This window comes from Elaeis guineensis, chromosome 5 (assembly GCF_000442705.2).
Source record: "Elaeis guineensis isolate ETL-2024a chromosome 5, EG11, whole genome shotgun sequence".
Lineage (NCBI taxonomy): Eukaryota > Viridiplantae > Streptophyta > Magnoliopsida > Arecales > Arecaceae > Elaeis > Elaeis guineensis.
The window spans coordinates 2,854,727-2,877,291 of NC_025997.2; the positions used below are offsets into that span (position 1 = coordinate 2,854,727).

Sequence of the window (22,565 nt, forward strand, 5' to 3'; positions counted from 1 at the left end):
GTCACGTTCATAGCGAGTTTCTTTCTCAAGACAAATTAGGAAAACTCGAGCAAGACGTGCAACAAGTGAGAGGAAATATGAAGCTGACGTGATGTATGGTAACAAAAGAACATGTTATGGCTGACTAGTTTCTCCGCATGCTCTTGTCCATCTCCTCCCCTATGTTTTTTGAGAATTGGGAACGATGGGAAGCTTGGAGTCGTTGTTTCTTGTCCTTTGGAATGGATATTGGACACGAACCAGAGCCATTCCACCATGGGACGTCCCGGGTGGTGACAGGGCGGCGGCGGTGAGACCATACACATGCTACGTTCTCTGAACCGGTACTTTGTTTCCGAAACACGGATCGACGCACCGGCGGAGCACTTTTCTTTTTGTCTTTCTTTTCGACAATCTCACTTTGGTCCTTTTGTTGGGGATGAATACCATGCACCCCAGTCGCATCCCCAGTAGGATAAAAACCGTTAAAGCATCGGTCTAGTGAGGGGTAAAGTGGGAATACAAGCCGGAACACACTTTAGCGGGCCGGTCACCCTCCATTCTCCTCGCGGTTTCTAGCAATTCGGGGCTTTCATCGGGGTGGCCTTGCGGGCGGATGTTTTCGTATCCCTTGCTCTCTACTCTATTCCCCCCAGCGTATCAGCGGAACGAAGAAGGCGACCGGTGGATCACGGCGAATTAGGTTTGGTCTTGTGGCCAGAGAGAGGGCTCTCGTCCGAAGAGAAGAGAGCGTGATGCCGATGAGTGTTTTCTCCGGATTCCTGTACTTTCCCCATATGCACTTCGACATCTCCTTGGGTAATCCCTTCTTCAAACGCACAGTCGAAGGATTCCTAAAGATCGGAGCTGTAATTTTTCCTGTCTATCTCTTTCCCATTCCATACCCTTTTTTCCGATTTCAGATTTATGATAGAGTCGGTTTTGTGTTCTTCCCAGGTTGCTGCTTCCAAGGTTGCAGTGGAGGAGACCTATGACTGCCTCAAGAAAGGTCCTTCGCCTTTCCGTTTTACGTGCATTTGCTCTGAATTATGTTACCGGCAAGTCGGTTTGTAATTGGCGTCTGGCGTTTGCTTTTTCTGGATCATTAGTTGGCCTGATATCTTCTTTTCCTCATGGAATCGCCATAATTCGCGGTTGCAATTATTGCCAAGCGTCGCCTAGATTGGGAATGGTACTGGAACAAGTAGCTTAACGTCCTTCTTGGGAAAATTTGAAGTATAAGATTGAAATTTTGACAGAAAAACACTAACCAAGACACCTGAAACAACTGTTATGTACGGTTTCTTTCTTTTTTTAGAGGTGCCGTTGGTAATTTCCAATCAAGTGACTTCATTGAGTTAAAATTAGTAGTGCTTGGCATGTCTTAAGGATTTTTTTCTTTTTTTTTTCATATAGTGGGTTCCTTATGTTCACAAAATATGGATAAATTTGTGCTTTTGTGTACTTGTTCAAGTACAAAATGGTCAATAGAGATGGTACTTTAATAATCATTGCCATTATGGCCTGTCTCCATGATGGTTGGTTGCTATCTTTCAATTAACAGATATTGCATTAGAATTACTTCCTAATTCTAATGGCAAGTTATCTGCTGGCTCGGGCTATTCAAACCATGTGATATGAATATATGATCAGTTGTCACTGAGAAGGATCACAAATATTTGTATTTTGATTGTTGAGGTAGAGCAAATGACTCCAAAATGGGTACTCGAGGGGCTTACAGGGCCATGTGCCAGCTGAAAAGGATTTGTGTATGATAACACCACTTAAGACGTGAATTTTTGCTTGGTTGGCCATGTTGGAGATGGTCCTGAGGTGGGACAATCTATTTAAGAAAGGAATGATGTTATATCTATCTGTTGTTATCGTGTGAACGAGATTGAAACATCTCATCTAAGTAATGCCATGTTTGACCTCTCATTTTGGTTACAGATATAATGCAGGAGAAACTTGTTGCATTGAATTGTTTGTTTAAATGACAGTGCTAATAGAAATTGTCAATAGAATCCTAGAAGGTGCAAATCATGGACAAGGTCTAGGATTTTATAATGTTATAAATGGCCTTATGGCCTGGTTGATGTTTTTCCCCAGCTGTTTTTTATCATCTTATTTCCTCTGCATCTCTTGATTCTTTTCCCCTCCTCTGTCTAGTCACTTTTTTTTATTCTATTTAATCTTGTCCTTGCATCTCAGAGAATGCATTATGACAACTACTAAATCTCAAAGTCCTATTTCTTGTTGTCTTCTAATGTATCATGTGCTTTTTGTTTGAGCATTTCTACACGCTGCTTCTAAGTGAGAATAAGGTTACCCTTTGTTGTTGACCATGAGATATAATCTCTTCAAAATGTAGCTGTCTGTTTAGATTAAATCTTTACAAGTTAAGCCAACTTGTTTATTACTTACAAAATTTAACTTATATTATTATTTTTTGTAGGACAATTTTCAAAGGCGACACTTGATAATGCAGTAAGTGTTCCTTGCTTTCTTAATTTGTATAGTTCCAATGAACTTTAGTATAGCCTTAATGTATTTCCTGCTTGTTATTTTGTGCATCACATAGCTTTTTAATGACCCAGACATGGTCAATATTTTAAGAAAATTGCATTATGACCCAGAAATAGCATGTGAGTGCAATTTATTGCTTCAGTGTCTAAAATTAAGCTTAGTAAATGCATGTCATGAAAGCACAGAATATTGCTAAATAGGAATCACAAATAAAAAACAGGTGATAGATATGATGTCTTCTTCTTTCTAAGACAGTTTCTTCTCATAATTTGTTTTTGCTGCATTGACGTCTCTCAAATAAGTAATGCAGACTGTGACTTGCATGTGGTTGCTGAGATTTCTATGATAAAAGACATGACCATTGCCCACCATTGTTTCCAATCAATGCTTCACGAATACATGTATGGTTAGAAGCCTTGTTTGTTTATGACATGTTTGTCCCCTTGTGTAGCCGCCCTCAGTTAGCTAAAATGATGGCAGAATGGAGGATTAAGTTACGCAAACCTGATGTTTGAAGGCCATATGTTATATAGAAGGTCATGGCCCAAAATAATATGCTTTTGTCTTCTGATTCACTGATCGCTTTGAGATAAATGGATAAATTCTTCTTTATATATAATTGAGAAGATAACTATGGAATGGTTACTTCATCCAGAAGGATAGCAGTTATCGGAACAATTAGAAAAACAACTTTAAGCTTGCAAGTGGGGCATTGGCCCACCTGTTGGCACCTTTCTCCTCAAGTCAACTGGGGAGAGGCCCTGAGTTCAACAAAGATGATCACCGACTGTTATTTTATTTTATTCTATTTTTTGAATGCACCCACTCTAATTGTCATGATGTACTTTGCAATGTGGAGGAGGACTTGCATTTGGCTTTACCTGCCCTCACTGTCTAGTGTAGCATGGAAACATGTCGAATTGGTGTTATTTTTTCTAAGAGATGGATGACAAAGTGTTGATTAGTGATCAATTACATATGCTCAGGATTTTTGCTACTGATACAATACTAATTCAGATGAGCCTCTGCATCTTTGACCACACTCCTAAATCAGGAATTTTAAAACACAACTGGTTGAGATAGTTACATCTTGACTTAATCAAGTTAATTCAATTGCTAAACTCAGCAAAAGTTGCTGATATTTCTGTTAAATACATGGTAACCCTCAAATTTAAGAGTTTTGTTTGGGAATTCTGCTTTTTTGGAGTTTCCATATGGATTCATCCAGGGAATTGAATTATATTATTTGTATTTTACTTCACAAAATAGAGGAAAAATGTACAAAAACATGACATGTTCTTACACTGATGCTGTTCTATGACTGCAGCTAAGGAAGATGTGCAGAGAAGGTGCATATTGGGGTAAGCTTGACGTAGTTTTTGATGTCATGTTTTTTGACAATTGGAGAAGCATTGTAGCATTTTCTGTCTTCATTGTTTTACACCTGACGCAATGTTTACTGTTCACTTTTGTTTGTGTTGTGCCTTTGCAGGAACTACGGCTGGAGTGTATGTTGGGATGGAGTATGGAATGGAAAGTATCCGTGGTACTAGGGACTGGGTAAATTCTTCTTTTTGTATTATTTTACTTTGGTTTTACTGTTCAATTCTATCTTCGACTTGCTCAAGAATGATAAAGAAGCTTTGCCCTGGCAAATAATTATATTGCCCACTTGTTGGTCAAGTGGCAAATAGCTCATCGGTTGTTTTCCAGTCTCTTATCCTTGTTTTCTCTCGTGACTTAGTGTTGCGGTCAATCCCCTCATCACCTAATCGTCGAGAACGTGCATCTGCAAGAAAAGTCCTCATTGATCGGAGATACCTCCGACGGAGATCCTCCGACGGTCAAATCAGAGAGGAGACTAGACAACAGTGGAAAAAATCAGAGACTCAGCGAGAGAGAGCTTGAGAGCTCGAGAGTTTGAGAGCTTACCAAAACTGTTGTCTTACCTCGTTTTATAGTAGAATGCGGTATGATCCCGCCATTAATGGTGCAGACAACTAGAGAGTTGTCAAATCGTCGAGGACTATCAAATCGTTGTGGATTGTCAGGTCATCAGAATTAATCCATGTTCTTGACAGGATAATGCCCCATGGCGGTCGTACAGCATGTCCTTGGCAGGACAACAACCCATAGCGGTTGTACGGCATTTGGACTGGCTGGCCGACTATATGTCGGTATTTGATCGTCGGGTGATGACTCGAAAATACTGTCGGCTGATCTGGTGCCTTGTGAAAGTCGGATATCGACTGTCACCCCCGACAGTGAGTCGGTGATATGGGTTTGGCCACTCGACCGGTTGGAGACAGTATTGGCCTGTTTGGCCGATATACCTTCGGCTGGATATTGTCGGCAGTCATTGTCAGAGTCGTCTGTCCGTTCGGTGGGTAGAGTTGGACGTCGGTCGGACCGTTCTGAGGATAGGTCGGCGTATAGGGGTCAGTCGGTATATCCCAACAGTTGCCCCCCCATTCCTAAGTCTGATGTCGTGTTGGCCCGCGTTACCACATGGGTGACGGCCTCGGGTGAAAGGAGTGGTTTTTCATCACGTCACGCTCCGACTCCGTCGACCGTATCAATGGATGATCCGACATCAGACGTCTCATTGGGAACGCAAACCACCGCCAGCGTCAGACGTCTCATTGAGAACGCAAACCGCCGTCGATTAATTAAAACCGCCGTCGGTTTATTAATTTCGAGATGCGATTTTTCCGCCATGCGTTGGGGGGCTATTGGGTCAGAACCGTTCGCGCGGATGGAAGCGACGTGGCTCGATCTGGGACAGATGCGTCGAACCGTTGGACCAAGGAAGGGCCCAGGCGCTGCCACGTATCAACATCCGAAAAATCCTCGTTTGGCGCGCTTTCATCTCGACCGTCTTATATATATGCGGCCACTTGTATCCAAAGCTTTATTTTTTACTACTCTGTTTCTGGTGCTGAGGCCCTGTCGAGTTGTCCTCCAGTCCCAGGTAGCTGTTCCTGTCCTCCTCCTTTGAAAACCCTTCTCGAAGCTTTTCATTCTTGTCCCTTTGCATCTTCGCTCCCTTTGCATTTTTCTTTTCGGTTTCTTTTCTTGGGGCTAGCATTATGGCTAGAACCTCTCTTCGAGGAAGTCAGTCGGAGAACCCGACCGATGATTCTCGGTCGACCCCGGAGGTGGAGGCTTCTTCACTTTCGGGGCCGAGCGTCGAATGGCTTAGGGAACAATATGGTATTCCGGAGCAGTTTCGACTTTTCGCCCCTGGGGTGGATGGTCGGGTTAACAACCTGCCTCCGGGCCAGGTGGCCTTTTACGTTGAGGACCTTCGGACTGGTCTTCGTTTTCTGATTCCGAAGTTCGTCTGGAATGTCCTGGATTATTATGGGCTTTGCCCGGCGCAACTGACACCGAACTCAGTCCGACTAATAATCAGCTTTGCCTTGTCGTGTCGGCTCTTGCCGATCTTTTCCCGCATCTCTCTCTTCCGGGCGTTCTTCATCCTCCGACCCCACCCAAAAGCCCGAGGGTGGTGGTTCTTTAATCTCCAAAAGGGCCTTTCATTTATTACCGATCTTCCATCGTCGATCCATGGGTGGAAGAACCAATTTTTTTTTGCTTCTTCTCCGCTACCCTGGGGGTTTCCTTTTCGCTGGGGTGACCCTCGAACTCAGTCGAACGAAAACAGTCGAGTGGAGGCAGAAGACCGAGAGGATTTTCACTGACTGAAGGATATGTTGGTGCCGAAGCAGAGAGAGCTCGTCACCGAGCAAGCTCTTTATGATGCCGGCCTAAGTTCGGTTCTCCACTTAGGTACAGTTCGGTCTGTCAGTCGTCTTTTGACTTTTTCATTTGTCTTCGGACTCGTGCTAATTTTTCATTGAAATTTCAGGCATGCCGCCGAGAGTAAAACTGACAGATGCCGACATTCGACAGCATGCGGCGAAGAAGAGACCGGCGCCCAGGGTCGGACCTTCGCGGCCACCCAAGAGGCCCCAGACATCATCCCCGACTGCCGTGGCGATGGCGGCTGCACAGCCTAACATCGGACGAGCATCGGGCTCTGAACTAGTCATCGCCCTATCGACGTCGGCGGTGCCACTCGAGGCGCCGTCTGAGGAAGGGGCTGCGGAGGGTGTGGCCGAAGGAGTACCGACGGCATCGCCTGTGGAAGAGGTTCGGGTCGAAGCATGAGAGCCCGAACGACCTGCGGCGGCTCCCGTCGCGCCTTCGGGAGGAGCTTAGTCGAGTTGAAGCTTCCCAACTTTCTTCGACTTCAGGGCCTGGGCGACTGCTTGGGGGAAGGCTCTGATGGTGCCGGCGGATGACTCAAGGTCGGTGGACCGCGTCGCATCATCCGACGCTCGGGTCCTCGAGGGAGCGTCGGTTCTCACCGACCACAATTTGGCCAGGAGGTTGTGTTAGGCAACCATTCTCATTCTCCCGACCGATCGAGAGCTCTTGAAGAGTCGGCAGGTGACCGAGATGCTCTCTTCCTTCTACCCAACCATGATCGGAGTGAGTTCTTCTTTTTCTTTCCTCTCCATTATTATTTTCATCATTTTATTTTTCTGACGACCGGCCTTCTACTTGCAGGTGATCCACACCATGTCCAAGTTGGAGGCTGGGTACCGGAGGTTCGACGACATCCGGGTGGCCTGGAAGGACAGGGCGGAAACCGCCGAAGTCGAGAAGGCGACGCTGGTGGAACAGCTGAAGCTGTCGGTCGACCGCGAAGCCAGGCTTGAGGAAGAGATTTTCCGACTCACCGACGGCCTGGCTGCCTCGGAGGCCGAACTTCAGTCGGCCCTCGAGCAGGTCCAGCGCAAGATCCATTTCGTTCATCAGCTGCAGTGTGAGCGGGACGGTTGTATCAGCGAGTTCGAGGCCAAATGCGAACAACTTCGGGTCAGTCTGGAGAATCTGGCCAAGGTCGAGGAGAACTTGTCCTCCGCTTAAGCCGACGCCGACATAGCGAAGGCGGAAGTAGAGTCGGCCAAAGAGGCGTTGAGCTGGGCAGTGGAGGACTTCCGTGGCTCGGACGAGTATTGGGAGGAGCTTCTCGAGAGCGGCTTCGCCTCCTATCGAGTGGGGTACGAGGACCCCCGGGGTGCAATTCTGGGGCTATATCCGGAACTCGACCTGAGCAGCGTCGTCCCTCCGGGGTCGGAGGAACAAGCTGCAGAGGATGAGGCCGACCCGATACCGGAGGATCAGACGGCTGCAGAGGAGGCCGTCCCTGGACCGGCGGAACGAGCTACCGAAGGTGAGGCGGCTCCGACCTCCGATCCCACTCCGACCTGAGCGGGTATACCGGTCGCTCCCGAACTTTTTTCGGTCCAGGAAGTTGACTCCGACGAGTAGTCGGTGTATCTGTTCCGTCATTTTTTTTTGTTCCGCCTTTGATACTTGTAATCGGATTTCGGCCCAATTTTGTAAGTCTAACTTCAACTAAATAAAATTGAAGACTTTTCAAATTTTTCACTGCATGCGGTTCAAAATGTATATCTCGTCGAGACATCCCCGAGGGTATAGGTCGTAAATCCGACATACCTCGTTAGGATATTCGATAGGATCCAGTGTAGTCGACCAAGGTAATCAGTAGCGTGCGCCCTGCTAAGGGCAGAGCAAGCCCCGATCGCAGATCGACATCCTGATTGTCACAAGGATGGCGTAGGATCCGATGGTCGAGAGCCGTTCGATGTAGTTAGCTCGGGTGTCGACTGTAGGTCGAGCATCCATCGCCCAGTCCTTGACCGGGCGTGCACGTCGAGCCGAGTGTCGATCAATCTCCGAGCGTAGCTCGTTGACACGACCATTCCATAGAATCTGATAGTCGAGTGGTATCCGATGTATTCGGTTAGGATAACGATGACAAGTCGAATATCCATTGTCCGACCCTTGGTCGGGTGTATACGTCACGATGTATGATAAACGGTGGCAAGCCGAATATCCTTCGACCGATCGTGACCAAGTCAGTATGTCGCAAGTGCGATGTAGCTTGTTGACACGATCGTGCCGTAGAATCTGATAGTCGAGTGGTATCCGACGTATTCGGTTAGGATAACGATAACAAGTTGAATATCCGTTGCCCTGCCCTTGGTCGGGCATATACGTCGCGATGTATGATAAACGGTGGCAAGCCGAATATCCTTCGATCGGTCGTGACCAAGTCGGTATGTCGCAAGTGCAACGTCGGTCGTCCTGGCATTTTATCCTTCTTAGTCGAAGCTAAGTCGGCAAGTTAGCCAGCCGCGTTGATCGAGAGTCGACTGTGGAAAGAGCGCGGCTTCAACTTAGAGAGGTTTCATTGCCAGTGCTGGCCTTCCGTTAGTGTAGACAGAACGGTTCTCGTAAGAGTTCGATGTGTCGTCGGCGATCGGGCCGTAGGTTCCCAACGAAATATTGGGCCCAAGTCAGGGCGTCGGGGCTCGTACTTCTGATGAGGGCCTACCCGCGGTGGAGAACCGAACTTTGCTGACTCTGGGGTTTTGAAATTATGTTGTATTCAGAACAAGGGCATACAGAATTCACTGATGGTATAATTTTAGGTTATCGGCATTCCAAGTCCGAGGAATGGCTGTCCCTTCTAGGGTCTCAAGTCGGTAGGCGTCAGCTATCCTGTAGGGTCCTTCCCAGTTCGGGGACAGTTTTTCTTGATCTAGAGGCTTCGAGACTTCCGCCTTCCTTAAAACTAGGTCTCCAGATCTAAAAAACTTTGGCTTAACTTTAGCATTGTAGTATCGGGCCACTCTTTGTCAGTAGGAAGCCATGCGGAGTTGAGCTTCGCATCGGAGCTCGGGTAGGAGGTCCAAGTCAGCTCTCCGACACTCGAAGTTGCCTGGTTCACAGTACTGCTCAACTCTAATCGATGGTAACCCGATCTCGAGTGGGATCATCGCTTCCGTCCCATAGGCTAAATTAAAAGGAGATTCTCCGATCGGAACATGGGGTGTGGTTCGATATGCCCATAGGACCGAGTGCAATTCCTCGACCCAGAGGCCTCTGGCTTCGTTCAGTCGAGTCTTCAATCCATGGAGGATAGTCCGGTTGGTTACTTCGACTTCTTCGTTGGACTGTGGATGTCCGACCGAGGTCAACTTGTGTGTGATATGAAATCTTGCACAGAACTCTCTGAAGTCTTGGTTGTCGAACTGTCACCCATTGTCGGTGATGATAGTGTGTGGCAGTCCGAATCTGGAGATGATGGACTTCTGGATAAAATCTTCCATCTTACGCTCGGTGATTTGTGCCAGGGGTTCGGCCTCCACCCACTTGGTGAAGTAGTCGATTGCAACGACTATGAACTTTCTTTGGCCAGACGCCGGGGGGAAAGGGCTGAGTATGTCGATTTTTCATTGGGCGAAGGGCTATGGGGCGACAATAGAAGTCAGCTGGTTGGTGGGCCGGTGTTGTATGTTGGCATACTTTTGACATGGCTCACACCTCCGAACCAAATCAGTCGCATCTTTCTTCATGGTGGGTCAGTAGTATCCTTGCCGTAGGACTTTGTAGGCCAGGAATTTGCCCCCCAGGTGATTTTCGCAGATCCCTTCATGCACCTCTCTGAGTGCGTAGTCCGCGTCCGTCGGTCCCAGGCACTTTAGCAAGAGAAGGGAGAACGACCTTTTGTAGAGTCGCCCGTCCATCATTACATATTGGGAGGCTGTCCACCGGAGTCGCTTGGCTTCCGCAGGATCTTTGGGGCTGATTCCGTCGGTCAGATACTGAACGATCGGATCCATCCAGCTTGGCTCGATCATCACTTGTAGCACCTCCTCAACTTTGTCGACGCTCGGTTGCTCGAGACTCTCTACGAGTGTCCGGCCCAAAGCGCCGTAGGCGGATGTCGCAAACCTGGAGAGTGCGTCGGCCCGAGCATTCTCCGTCCTGAGAATGTGGGAGATCTCGAAATACTTGAGGTGCGCCATGAGATCTCTCACTTTTTGAAAATATTTCACCATGGTTGGATCCCGCGCTTTGAATTCGCCTCTGACTTGCCCTACAATCAGCTGGGAGTCGGAGAAGATTCTGAGGCTGTCGATCCCGAGCTCCTTCATCACTTTCAAGCCAGCGAGAAGCGCTTCATACTCGGTTTGATTATTAGAGGCTTTGAAGTTGAATCGGAGGGTGTACTCGGTGACTACTCCCTCCAAGTTGGTAAGCAGGAACCCGACTCCGCTCCCTTGAGCATTGGAAGCTCCATCTATGTGTAATACCCAGGTTGACTCGGGTTATATTCAGAGGTCGCAGCTTTTTTGGAGCTCCCATCTTTCGACATTTGATCGGTTGTCGGAAATTCCGCAATGAAGTCGGCCAGGACTTGAGCTTTCAAAGTGGGTCGCGGTCGATACTGGATGTCGAACTCGCTCAGCTTCACCGTCCATTTCACCAGTCGTCCTGATGTGTCGGGGGATGCAGGATCGCCCTCAGGGGTTGGTCGGTGAGGACCACGATGGCGTGCGCTTGAAAATATGGACGGAGTCGTTGCGCTGATATGACCAAGGCAAATATCATCTTCTCCGCTCTTGAGTACCGAGTTTCGGCTTCGTGGAGCACTTTGCTGGTATAATATATGGGTCGGTGAATTTGACTCTCGTCCTCCCAGACGAGTACCGAACTAACCGCCTCCGGAGCGGTAGCCAAGTAAAGGTACAATATTTCTCCGACCTCTGGCTTTACAAGCAGAGGTGGAGAAGTCAAATATTTCTTCAAATCTTCGAAGGCTTGCCGGCACTCATTCGGCCAAGAGAAGTCCTTTGTCTGCCTCAGGGTTTTAAAGAACGGGAGGCATCTCTCAGTCGATCGAGAAATGAATCGGTTGAGTGCGATGATCCTTCCATTGAGCTGCTGTACTTCCTTTTTGGTGTTCGGATGTCGATGTCGATAATCGCCTTTATCTTCTCGGGGTTGGCCTCAATTCCGCATTGAGAAACGAAAAACTCGAGGAACTTCTCTGAAGTCACCCCGAAGGCGCACTTGGTCAGATTTAGCTTCATCCGATGTCGTCGAAGAGTGCGAAAGATTTCTTCCAAGTCCTGGACATGATCTGAAGCTTGTGCGCTCTTCACCAGCATGTCGTCCACGTACACCTCCATGTTGCGCCCGATTTGAGCTTTGAAGACCGTATTGACGAGTCGCTGGTAGGTGGCTCTGGCATTCTTCAGACCGAAGGGCATCACTCTGTAACAGTAAAGGCCCTTGGCGGTCACGAAGGCCGTATGCTCTTCGTCCTCGGGCGCCATCCGGATCTGGTTATATCCGGCAAAGGCATCCATGAAGCTGAACAGTCGATAACCGGACGTCGCATCCACCAGTTGGTCGATCTTCGGTAGTGGAAAGCTGTCTTTCGGACAGGCTCGATTCAGGTCGATATAGTCGATACAGATCCTCCACTTTCCGTTGGCTTTCTTCACCATGACGATATTGGCGAGCCAGTCGGGATATGTGGTTTCTCTTATGAAGCCCGTCTCGAGTAGTTTGTCTACTTTCTCGTTGATGGCCTTCTATCTTTTGGGGTCGAAAGACCGTTTCTTCTGTCTCACCGGTCTCATGCCAGGGACGATGTTGAGTCGGTGAGTTATTGTTTCCAAAGGGATGCCGGACATATCCGCTGCCGACCAAGTGAATATGTCGGTGTTGGCTTTCAGTAGCTCTATCAGCTGCTGTCGCTCCGGGTCGGACAACTGCGATCCGACCCAGATCACCTGTTCAGGATTCTTGGCTATTAGGATGGAAATCAGCTGTTCAGTCGGTTCACCCTATTCCTCCTCTTCCCGTTGGTCCAACTTGTCGACTGACAGAGAATCCTCCGATTTATTATTTTGAGTTGAGATTTGGAAGCATCGTCGAGCGAGCTGTTGATCCCCGCGCATTTTTTCAGCTCCATTTTTAGTCAGAAATCGGACCAGCAAGTGGTATGTCGAGACTATCGCTCTTAGAGCGTTTAGTCCAGATCTTCTAAGTATGGCGTTGTAGGCCGAAGGTACTCAGACGACCGTGAAGGTCAAGTGAATGGTGCTTTGTCGTGGTTCGGCCCCAGCTGTCACAGGAAGAGCAATTTCTCCTTCCACTGCGACGGCATCTCCGGTGAAACCTACTAGGGGCGTAGAGACTCTCCTGAGTCGGTCGGTCGACAGTCACATTCGGGAGAAGGTCGAGTAAAATAAAACGTTAGTCGAGCTTTCATTATCAACAAGAATCTTTTTTACATCATAATTCGTTATTGTTGCCGAGACAACAACAGTGTCATCATGGGGAGTTTGGATTCTTCGAGCATCTTCATCTGTAAAGATGATTACAGCATCCTGGCGTGGCTTCTTTGTCGACTTTCCTTCAGCAGTCGTCCCTCGGTCCAGTCGTTTGGAGATCATGTTGATGACTCCGGTAGTAGGCTGATTGTTTGTTGCCTCTTCAGTCGGTTGGGGTCGTCGGTCGGAAAGGGATCGAGCCGGTGGGTCCCTTCGATACTTTTCGAGATACTCTTATCGTATGAGGGCCTCTATTTCATCATTAAGTTGGATGCATTGCTCGGTGTTGTGACCGTGGCCCCGATGGAATCGACAGTATTTTCTCCGGTCGAGGCCCTTTGCCTTCAGAGGCGGAGGCCGTCGCAGATATTTCGCTCCTTCGATCTCCATCAGGATCTGCGCACGAGGAGCAGAGAGAGGGGTGTAGGAGTCATACCTGCGATGCATCGGCCTCGAACTCCGCCGTCGGGGTGATCTCGGGCTCCGTCATCGGGGCGAGACCTGTTTATCGGTCGGGGTCTGCTGGGTTCGGCAGGAGCTCGATTTTTCTTCCGCTTCTCCTTCTAGTTCGTGCTCTCGGTCAGGCGCTAGTCAGAAGCTCCTTCGTCCGCGCGCATGTATTTGTACGCGCGCTCCAGCAATTCGGCATATGTCCGGGGGAGGATCTGGTCCAAGGAATATGTGAATCGGGACCCCCTTAGCCTCCTCTTCATGGTCGAGATAGTCATGTCTTCGTTGAGGTCCCGAACCTCAAGTGTGGCCGTGTTGAATCAAACCATAAAGTGTCGGAGTGTCTCATTTTCTCCCTGCTTGAGAGAGAAAAGGCTGTCTGAGGTTCGTGGCGATTTTCGGCTAGTGCTGAAATGGGCCACGAAAGAATGCTCGAGCTGCCCGAAGGAGTGGATACTTTCTGAGCGGAGGTTGGAGTACCAGGCCCTGGCAGCTTTACGAAGGGTGGCGAGGAAGCCGATGTAGAGGAGGGCATCAGTTGCCCCTTGAATTGTCATGAGAGCTTTGTAGCTCTCCAGATGGTCCACTGGGTCGGTGGAGTCGTCGTAAGGCTCTACATGAGGCATCTTGAACCGACTAGTGATCGGTTCGTCGAGGATAAATCGGGAGAGAGATTGGGTGGTCTGGAAGTCAACGTCGTTTGAAGACTTCTGACCATCCGCCTGGAGCTGGGCAAGCTGACGGTCGATTTCTTCGAACTTACGTTCGTAGTCGTCCAACCGTCGGTGTTGAGAAATCTCAGGAGTCGAGCCTCCCGACGAATTTGAGAGGGAGGCGGACGGTGTCCGCGGCCGCTTCTCCTTTCTCGCTCGCTCCAGCTGGGAAGGAGAGGGACGCCGAGATCGGTGGGTGTAGCGCCGTGGCCGCCTTCCCCCTTCTCGGTGGGAGTGCTGAGATAGTTGCTCTTGAGAAGGAGACGGAAGTTGATGTGGGCATCGGCGGCTGCTTTTGGACGGCATCGGGTGCGCCGCCAGTTGTTCCGCCGGCGGTTGCGGCAACTGGGTCGGTCGTTGTTGGAGGTTTTTGACCGCGTCCGTTAGAACAGTCATTTGCCGCACGATCGTCGTAATCTGTGCCTCCGTGGTCACCGCGGGATGCGGAGAACTGGGTTCCGCCATAGAGGGTGAAGGAGGGGCCTCTTCCTGGTGGAAAGAGCGCCTCGCCGATCCGGTAGCTCTCGATCGCTGAGCCCTGATTTTTGTCATCTCGAGAGATTTTTCAAGCTCTATGAAGTACGAGCCGCCCCCTACCTGGCGCGCCAAATCTGTTGCGGCCAATCCCCTCGTCGCCTGATCGCCGGGAACGCGCATCTGCAAGAAAAATCCTCATTGACCGGAGATGCCTCCGACAGGGACCCTCCGACGGTCAAGTCAGAGAGAAGACTAGGCAACAGTGGAAAAAATCAGGGGCTCAGGGAGAAAGAGCTCGAGAGCTTGAGAGCTCGAGAGCTTGAGAGCTTACTAAAACTGTTGCCTTACTCCGTTTTATAGTAGAATGCGGTATGGTCCCACCATTAATGGTGCAGACAATTGGGGAGTTGTCAAATCGTCGGGGGCTATCAAATCGTTGTGGGTTGTCAGGTCATCAGAATTAACCCGTGTCCTTGACAGGACAATGCCCCATAGCGGTCGTACAGCATGTCCTTGGCAGGACAACAGTCCATAGCGGTTGTACGGTATTTGGACGGGATGGCCGACTATATATCGGTATTTGATCGTCGGGTGATGATTCGAAAATATTGTTGGCTGATCTGGTGCCTTGTGAAAGTCGGATGTCGGCTATCACCTCCGACAATGAGTCGGTGATATGGATTCGGCCGCTCGACTGATTGGAGACAGTATTGGTCTGTTTGGCCGACATACCTTCGGTCGGATATTGTCGGCAGTCATTGTCGGAGTCGTCTGTTCGTTCGGTAGGTAGAGTCGGATGTCGGTCGTACCGTTCTGAGAACAGTTCGGCATATAGGGATCAGTCGGTATATCCCAACACCTAGTTTAACAGTTCGTTAAGGTATAAAGATATCTCTTCCACTAGTCAAAAGTTTGACGGGGATTTTTCAATTCCTGACGTCATTTGATTTGTGCTTTTATGCCATAGGCTTGTTATCTGGCCAGTTCATTTGCAATTTGCTATCATCATATTGCTAATTAATTCTTGATAACTTAAGTTACCTTTTCATATACGTCAAATCTGACTCGGCCAAGACTGGGACAGTATCTGAATTTAGGGAAAGAATAATTCAAAAGAATTTATGGACTAGTGTGTTCAAAAATTGTGTGCAAAGACTATGTTTTGATGTTTATGTTAAATTGAATAAGCAACGAATCCAGCACATTGCATTATTAATTTCGAGCAAGTGAACAATATTTTCCTCCAAAATGATCGAGGGGGCTCTACATTTTTTTGTAAAAGAAAAGCTATTGGTACTATAGTAATAGTCGGCTTTTGTGTGAGAAAAAGTTTTCAAGTGGCATTCTTGTTTAAAGATATTGTATTCGGTTACAAGAAATAGGGTTTATTCTCTAGTTTTATGTTTTGGTGGTATATAACGGCGGATTGTTGTCTGAATAGGATTGTCATGTACTTCATGTATCTAGTGAAAGTAACAATAGTGGCTTTGGAGATTGTTTTGTTCCAGTCACAATGAGTTCAATGTTCCAATTAGTTACTCGTGTCACAGGATGGCATGCAACTTAGTTATTCAATGTTGGCATGTAACTTAGTGAAGTGCAGGACATGCAGACTGAATCGCCGGACGTGTACAGCAAGACCATGGCCTTCTCATTCATTTGTTTTTGCTGCTGCAGAAGAATGCAATGCTTGGTGGTGCAATGACTGGGGCACTTATATCGGCTGCTGGCGGTCATGGTCGAGACAAGGTTATCGCCGATGCCATCACTGTAGCTGCCATAGCTACTGCTGCTGAGTTGATCAACAACCTCGCTTGAAGGCTGTATTAAATTTGCACAATGTCGCCAGCGCCCTACTGCACATAATTGCGTCAAGTCTTTTGCCTCCATAACAAACAATCAGTTTCAGTGCTGAATTTATCTTCCTGTCATCCAAAGTGAGTATAAATATGCCAACATCTGTTGGATTGAATCGAAGGTGAGAGTAAGGTGAGGTGATATATCCATCCAAATCATGAGAAACTTCAGAATTTAACCTAATATTTGATGCTGTGGCAGTCCTCGGCTTGCCCAAAGTTGCTTTTGAATACCATGCAGGGGCTTAGAGTTAAAGATCATTGATTATTCCGAGGTGAACTCCTTCATATCAGATATGTACCAACAACTCCTTTGTTAGATGCTTCAATTTAGTTTAGATTTTGTTGGACCTGCCCTCCGCCTTCGGGCCATGAAGCAGGAATTATTTAGGATAGCGCCGCGACAACCAGCATCGTCTCTCGCTTTCTTTTCCCATGTGAAAAGATGTGCGCGTTCCTGGAAGGGGACCATTACCCACATGATGATGCTACTTTCCTACACGCCACTCTTTTTATTGCGAAATGGAAGTTCCTTCAAATGCTTTTAAGCTTCAATCGTGGAAGATAAGATAATATCTGCAGTTTTAGTATCTAGAGCCTGACTACCAAACTTCTGGGTCGTGGTGACGTGATGGTGAGAACCAATCAATCCAATATGTGTGCGCCAAATGGACCCAACCATGATGTTCAGATCGAGTTAGGTGCTTGTTTTCAGAGCATTTTCAGGTCCAATTACCAAGGCCGGTGCTTTTTATTTCATTCTGTTCAAATCCGCATATGATTTCCAACTTCAGAGGCAGCTCAGATGGTAAATCTGCGCTGCAATTAGATTTGGTGGTAAGTTGGGCTGTAGGTGAGTGAGGGCACTCAGAGGGTGTTTATCCAAGTCAAACTGCTGTCGCATGAGTTATTGGAATGATATCCTTCTATGACAAATTCGCTGCAGCTCAGAATTTTCTAGTACCAACAATCGAAACAAATGAACCGGTCCGAGTCCCATCAAACGAGTCAGTGCGGAATAATTAGCCTCCTTCAGCTTGACTTCTACTCGCTAATGCTAAAATTGTTCGTTCTTCAAACTCAGGGAGGAGCTACGGCTACCTGGCGTGCCATGAGATGATCTTTGTCAACAAAGGGAACAAAAACACAATTTTGATACGCTCGATTTCCGTAAAGACAGCAAGAGCCTTCTTGGCATTAGAAAAGCCCTGACGACTTCAAATCAGATTGCAAGCAGACAAACTGGTTGTGAATTGTTATAGTCGCTTCTGCCGGAAATTTGGTATCTGCCTTTAAAGAAACTTTGTGTGACATGACCCATCCGCTCCAGTCGAGCCTTGTAGGTGTATGTAGAGAGATGCTCGTATCGTTCACGCAAGCTGCCTCTCAGCAAGAAAAAGAGTCCCACCCTTCTCGAAACTTTCTCGCCCGCCCACGGCCGCTGTTACCAAACCTTTTTACCAGATCCGTTTTGAGTGTGACCTATTCGATTGTTCTTCCATTCCAGTGGATAATGGCATGTACCACCAAAAAGATGACATTATTTTTTGGGTAAATCACTTATTATGAATTCTAAGATTATTTTTAAGATTAAATAAGCTAGCCTCAATCAATCATGTGGACGGTCTGTTTCCACGTTCCCCGAAGAGATAACGCAAACCAAACCTTCTCTAGAAATATCATAACTTAATCCATGGCTAACATAGCGACTAATCCATGGCAACATTTTTAGGTGGCACCGCGCTCGGCTGGGACGCTCGTCTATCGCAGTCATTATGAACCGAAACCCGTCCCCAGACGGGGACCTCGCGACAAGCCGGGCCACATGATAGCGATGCCGTTCATCATATCAAGCCAAAGCAAAAGAAAGAAGACAAGGTCACACTGGCACGTTAAAGGCGGAGCCCAAGGTCTTTTTCACATGGCAAAGAGACACAACATGAGAGATAGAAAGCCGGATAAGCTCTATTTCTTTTTCATAAAGTAAAGCAGCACAGCAGAGATAGAAAGCAGGATAAGTAGACGAGAGAGAGGTGATTTTGTCGCCGGCCATGGCAAGACCCGCTCCAGAGCCATAGCCGGTTATTTTTAGCACCAACACCCTAGTTCTAAGTACAGACAAACTACAGGGCACCACACAGACACTAGAAATTAACAACACTAGCACTCATTAACTCCCTCCCTCCCCGTCTTTGAGGCTTTTGCATCTCATTTACAGTTGCAGGGATCGCAGGTGCAGTTGGATCCGCACTTGCAGCCGCCGTTCTCGGATCCAGTCGCCATCTCGAACCCTTCAACTTGCCTGCAAAACAAAATCGAACCCATTCCAACAAGATAATATCAAAAGGGAAGGAATAGAAAAAAAGGAGTAGATGGGTAGAGTAGGAGAGACATGATACCCCTTCTGAGGTGCAACCCCCATGATCACGGTTTGAGTGGTGGTGCTCCTCTCCTCAGCCATGTCAGGGTACATCTTGCATCTGCACTCAATGATCCATCAAAAAAAGAGAAGATACGACATGAGTTTTGTGGGGAAACAATTAGAGCGTGGTTATACAACAATTTTTATGTAAAGAAATATAGCTTTTGTAAACTCTGGGAGAACCCCCATGGGATCGGAACAAAGGCTGACAAAAGGACCATAGAAAGCCACCTCCTCCTATGGTGCAGAAACTCCATAATCCCTCAAAAACCAAAGAAATAAAAGGGAATAACGCATCAAAAACACCAAAAGTCGAGAATCGTCTCATAACAAAACTAAAATAATAGCTTATTTTGCCAGAACCCCTGATCAGCTAAGCAGGCCCAGGAGAACCAAGAAATCTGATTTTTTTTAAAAAAAAAGAAAAAAGAAAAAAAGATATGTGGGAGAAACTGAGAAAGAATTAAAACATAACAAATCATGGAGAAATTCCTGAGTTTTTACCCTCCACATCCAGTGCCGCATTTGCAGCCAGATCCACACCCGCAGTTCCCTCCGCAGCAAGACATTTTCTTCACTCTGAAAATGAAATATAAACTCTCTCTCTTTCTCTCAAACACGGCCCCATAACCAAGGCCAAGGCCTCTCATTTATAGAGGCCCCCGAGGGGAGAGTGTGGCGTTATCGCCATCCACGTGTCGTCATCCAGTGCCTCGGGTATCCCCTTCGCCTCGGTCCCATAATTGCACGTATAATTGAGTCCGGATACCCCTCGTCGTTTTTATTATCAAAACAAAAATTCTCTCTACGGTGCCTCGTTTTCCAACTTGCTTAACTTCGAAGGCACTCCTTCTTTACTCTAATAAAAGATTATTATATTTCCGAGTTTTGCATCTTGGGAGTGAATCCAGCTTGCCAGATAGCCCATAAGAAATTTTTGTTTAGCTTAACACAACATTGCTTTCTTTCTAGATGATTCAGAAGTGAACGGAGGGAGTCTCGAACATGTTACTCGCGCGAATGGACTGCAAAGTGGTAGAGTTAAGGGGGGAGTAATCTTTCTTTTGGTTCGTCAATGTGCTAAATACTTTAGTTATACATTTATCTGACCAGAACTATAAGGTATTAATGAAGTAAATAATACCATTTATTTTTTTAAAATAGAAATGCTACATCCATATATTATATTTTTAATATGCTGCTTATAGTAACTATCGATCGAAATGCATCTATCAGCTATCATTATCATTAATAAATACTTTATTTCCTGCTGACTATTCTCCTTCAATATCAGAATCAAGGAAAATAACACGTAAATAAATGCGATGCACGTCACTTCTTGGCTTAACAAATTAACTTCCTGTGTCCACCCAAGAAGAAAGAAATATATATACTTTTCACAATTCGAATTATAGATACGAGAAAATACAATCTGCGAGATCTCTTGCTAATTTTGAGATATTAATACGTCACTTAGGCAAAGTAGGTGTTGGACGTGGCCTTCGAAAAAATTATTTATAACTTTATCTTTGCTGTGAAGATAAAATTTCAATATATGTATCTTCTCTGCTAATTATTAGTCAAAGGGTGACCCTTTAGATGTAATTTTTAGTTATAAGCTAAGTACTTTTCGGCATCCACGAGACTCGGCAAGAAACAAAGGATTTCTATTATTTAATCCAATATACTTGAATGAGAATATTTCAAAGACAAATGTTGTTTGGAAATATTCATTTAAAATTTTACAAAACTAAACCTGCAAGATAAATCTCTCTCTCTCTCTTTCTCTATTATATGTAGAGAGGTAGAGGTAGATTGGAATAAGATCAATTGGATTTATGATCTATTATTTATTACTTTATCTTTGCAGTGAAGTAAGTGGTTTAATCATTGAATTTTACATACAATGGATGCCATAACATGATATTCTACTCCAGCAGGTGAACAATAAATAATATTTTATTTTTTAGACTTATATCATATCGTACTGATACTATGGAAGGTAAAATATCTGATAATAGATGTTCAAAATGTGAGGCAATATGTTCGATCCTAATCTGAATAAGCAAAAAGAGATAATAGGTTGGAAGAAAGAAGAAATGATCGGGTCTTGATGACGATTTGAGGTAGCAAACCACTTGAAGTACAGCTTTCCAACGAAACTCATGAGGAGCATGGATTGGCTCAGAGCATCCATAAGATAAAAAAAATATCTGATCTGATGATAGCAAGATAGCGTAAGCGCAATATAAGTTTGAGATAACAAGATGGATCATCAAAAAGAGCCTGTCATCTTGAGGTAGTTAGGATCTGTACGAACATGTATTTAATCTTACATTGGTTATTCATCGAAAAGATATTAAATATTATATAAAATTTAAAAATTTAAATAATATTTTTTAATTAATTTTTTTTGGATGAGATTGTGGGTTGATACAGATAGCATCAGATTGGGCTCTCCGTGTGAATCATAAGGATGACGAGATCAACAACAAAGGAATCATCACCAATTATGATCATATCATCCACATATATGAAAATAATAGTGAAGAAGGTACTCTCCGTATAAGTGAATAGTAGATACCATCTTAGATCAGAAAAAACCAGCAGGGAGAAATATAGCAAAGAATTTGGCAAATTAATTGCGAAAGGCCTGTTTGAGCTTACGAAGTGACTTATGAAGACGGCGAATTCATGAATCATCTTATTTAGCAAATCCAATAGAAATCAAAAGAAAAAAAAAAAAAAAAAAAGGCCAGACTACGTTACGTTATTGCTCCCAATAACAAATATGTATAAAATATACAAGATCGCATAATTACAACTGTAAGACTATTTTGTTTGACACCACAAAGCCATTTCATCCCTAGGGTAGGGAAATATTACGATCATGTGGCTATAACAAACGATGGATGTTCTATTTTGATTCAGTGGTTATAACTAACTGATATTTTTTTTTATTCAATACTTGATGGATGACCAAATGATGGCCAAGAAATCGAAGCTCATATGTTTATATGTCTTCACAGTCAACGTCATGAAAGGAGCATAGGGAACAACTACAAGCTGAGGGCGCCTTGAAGAGGGACGGTTTATTATGGGGCAGCACTTCCAAAACACATCCTATATAAACTTCAGCTTAATCTCATATTTTAGTGCTTCTCATAGTTGTGTGTTATATTTGCATCATCCCTTGCGTCACTCCCACATTAAACAATGGAATACACGTTCTTGAGGAACACGGCGGCCTCGTTACCGCCGTGATGGATTACATTGTCAATGACTCGCAGGTTGTGAAAGCGGGCCATAGTTGTAGGTATTTGTCACTTTCTTTGGGCAATTTAATTACGTATGCAAATGGTTTTGCACCTTTTTTTTGTTGCAATCTCGTCACACTTGTAATAATATGCAACCGAAGCAAACATGTATGTCCAATTAGCTTTGGTTGTAGACTCTGTTCTCCCTGAATAATACTCGTTCAATTTTAAGAAAATAATGTGATGCACTAAAATTTAAAAAAATCGAGCCACAACAATGTATAAATTACATTGACACTCAACCATGGTTGCAAAAGTCGAAAGCTCGTGATCTGGTGCTTTTGAGGCATGTAGGTTGGACCTTTTTCTTAAGAAATGGACAAAGATCTCGGCATGGGAATTTCTATTGATCTCCACAGTAGACTTCGGCTAACATCTTGTCACCCTTGGCGAAAGATGGTGCTGGACAGAAAAGTAAGAAAAATTAAGGACTAACATGCTAGTAAATATCTATTTAGTAGACTCTAATCAAATTTATATTGCTTCGAGAAAGTCGAGTGACGTGGGAAAGGACATGAAGACAAATTAAGGTGAAATGGAACCAAGTTTCCTTTCAAGGATGGGGGGGTTTGCACTTTCTTTTCTCCGCAGAAGAA

At 45.8% G+C, this 22,565-nt stretch overlaps 2 protein-coding genes across 2 annotated transcripts; one reads left to right on the forward strand and one right to left on the reverse strand.

Annotated features, from left to right (window-relative positions):
- Window positions 1-522: 522 nt before the first annotated feature.
- On the forward strand, window positions 523-16,431 carry LOC105044408 (outer envelope pore protein 16, chloroplastic). The gene is made up of 6 exons (XM_010922288.4): window positions 523-848; window positions 937-988; window positions 2,435-2,466; window positions 3,833-3,866; window positions 3,998-4,065; window positions 16,052-16,431. Exons 1-6 carry the CDS (start codon window positions 735-737, stop codon window positions 16,190-16,192), a joined length of 441 nt encoding a protein of 146 aa, XP_010920590.1. The 5' UTR covers window positions 523-734; the 3' UTR covers window positions 16,193-16,431.
- A 1,739-nt stretch (window positions 16,432-18,170) lies between these two features.
- Window positions 18,171-19,311, reverse strand: LOC105044409 (metallothionein-like protein type 2). Its single transcript, XM_010922289.3, has 3 exons — window positions 19,157-19,311; window positions 18,630-18,710; window positions 18,171-18,532 (listed from the first exon to the last, which is right to left on the reverse strand). Exons 1-3 carry the CDS (start codon window positions 19,300-19,302, stop codon window positions 18,439-18,441), a joined length of 321 nt encoding a protein of 106 aa, XP_010920591.1. The 5' UTR covers window positions 19,303-19,311; the 3' UTR covers window positions 18,171-18,438.
- Between the last annotated feature and the right edge of the window lie 3,254 nt (window positions 19,312-22,565).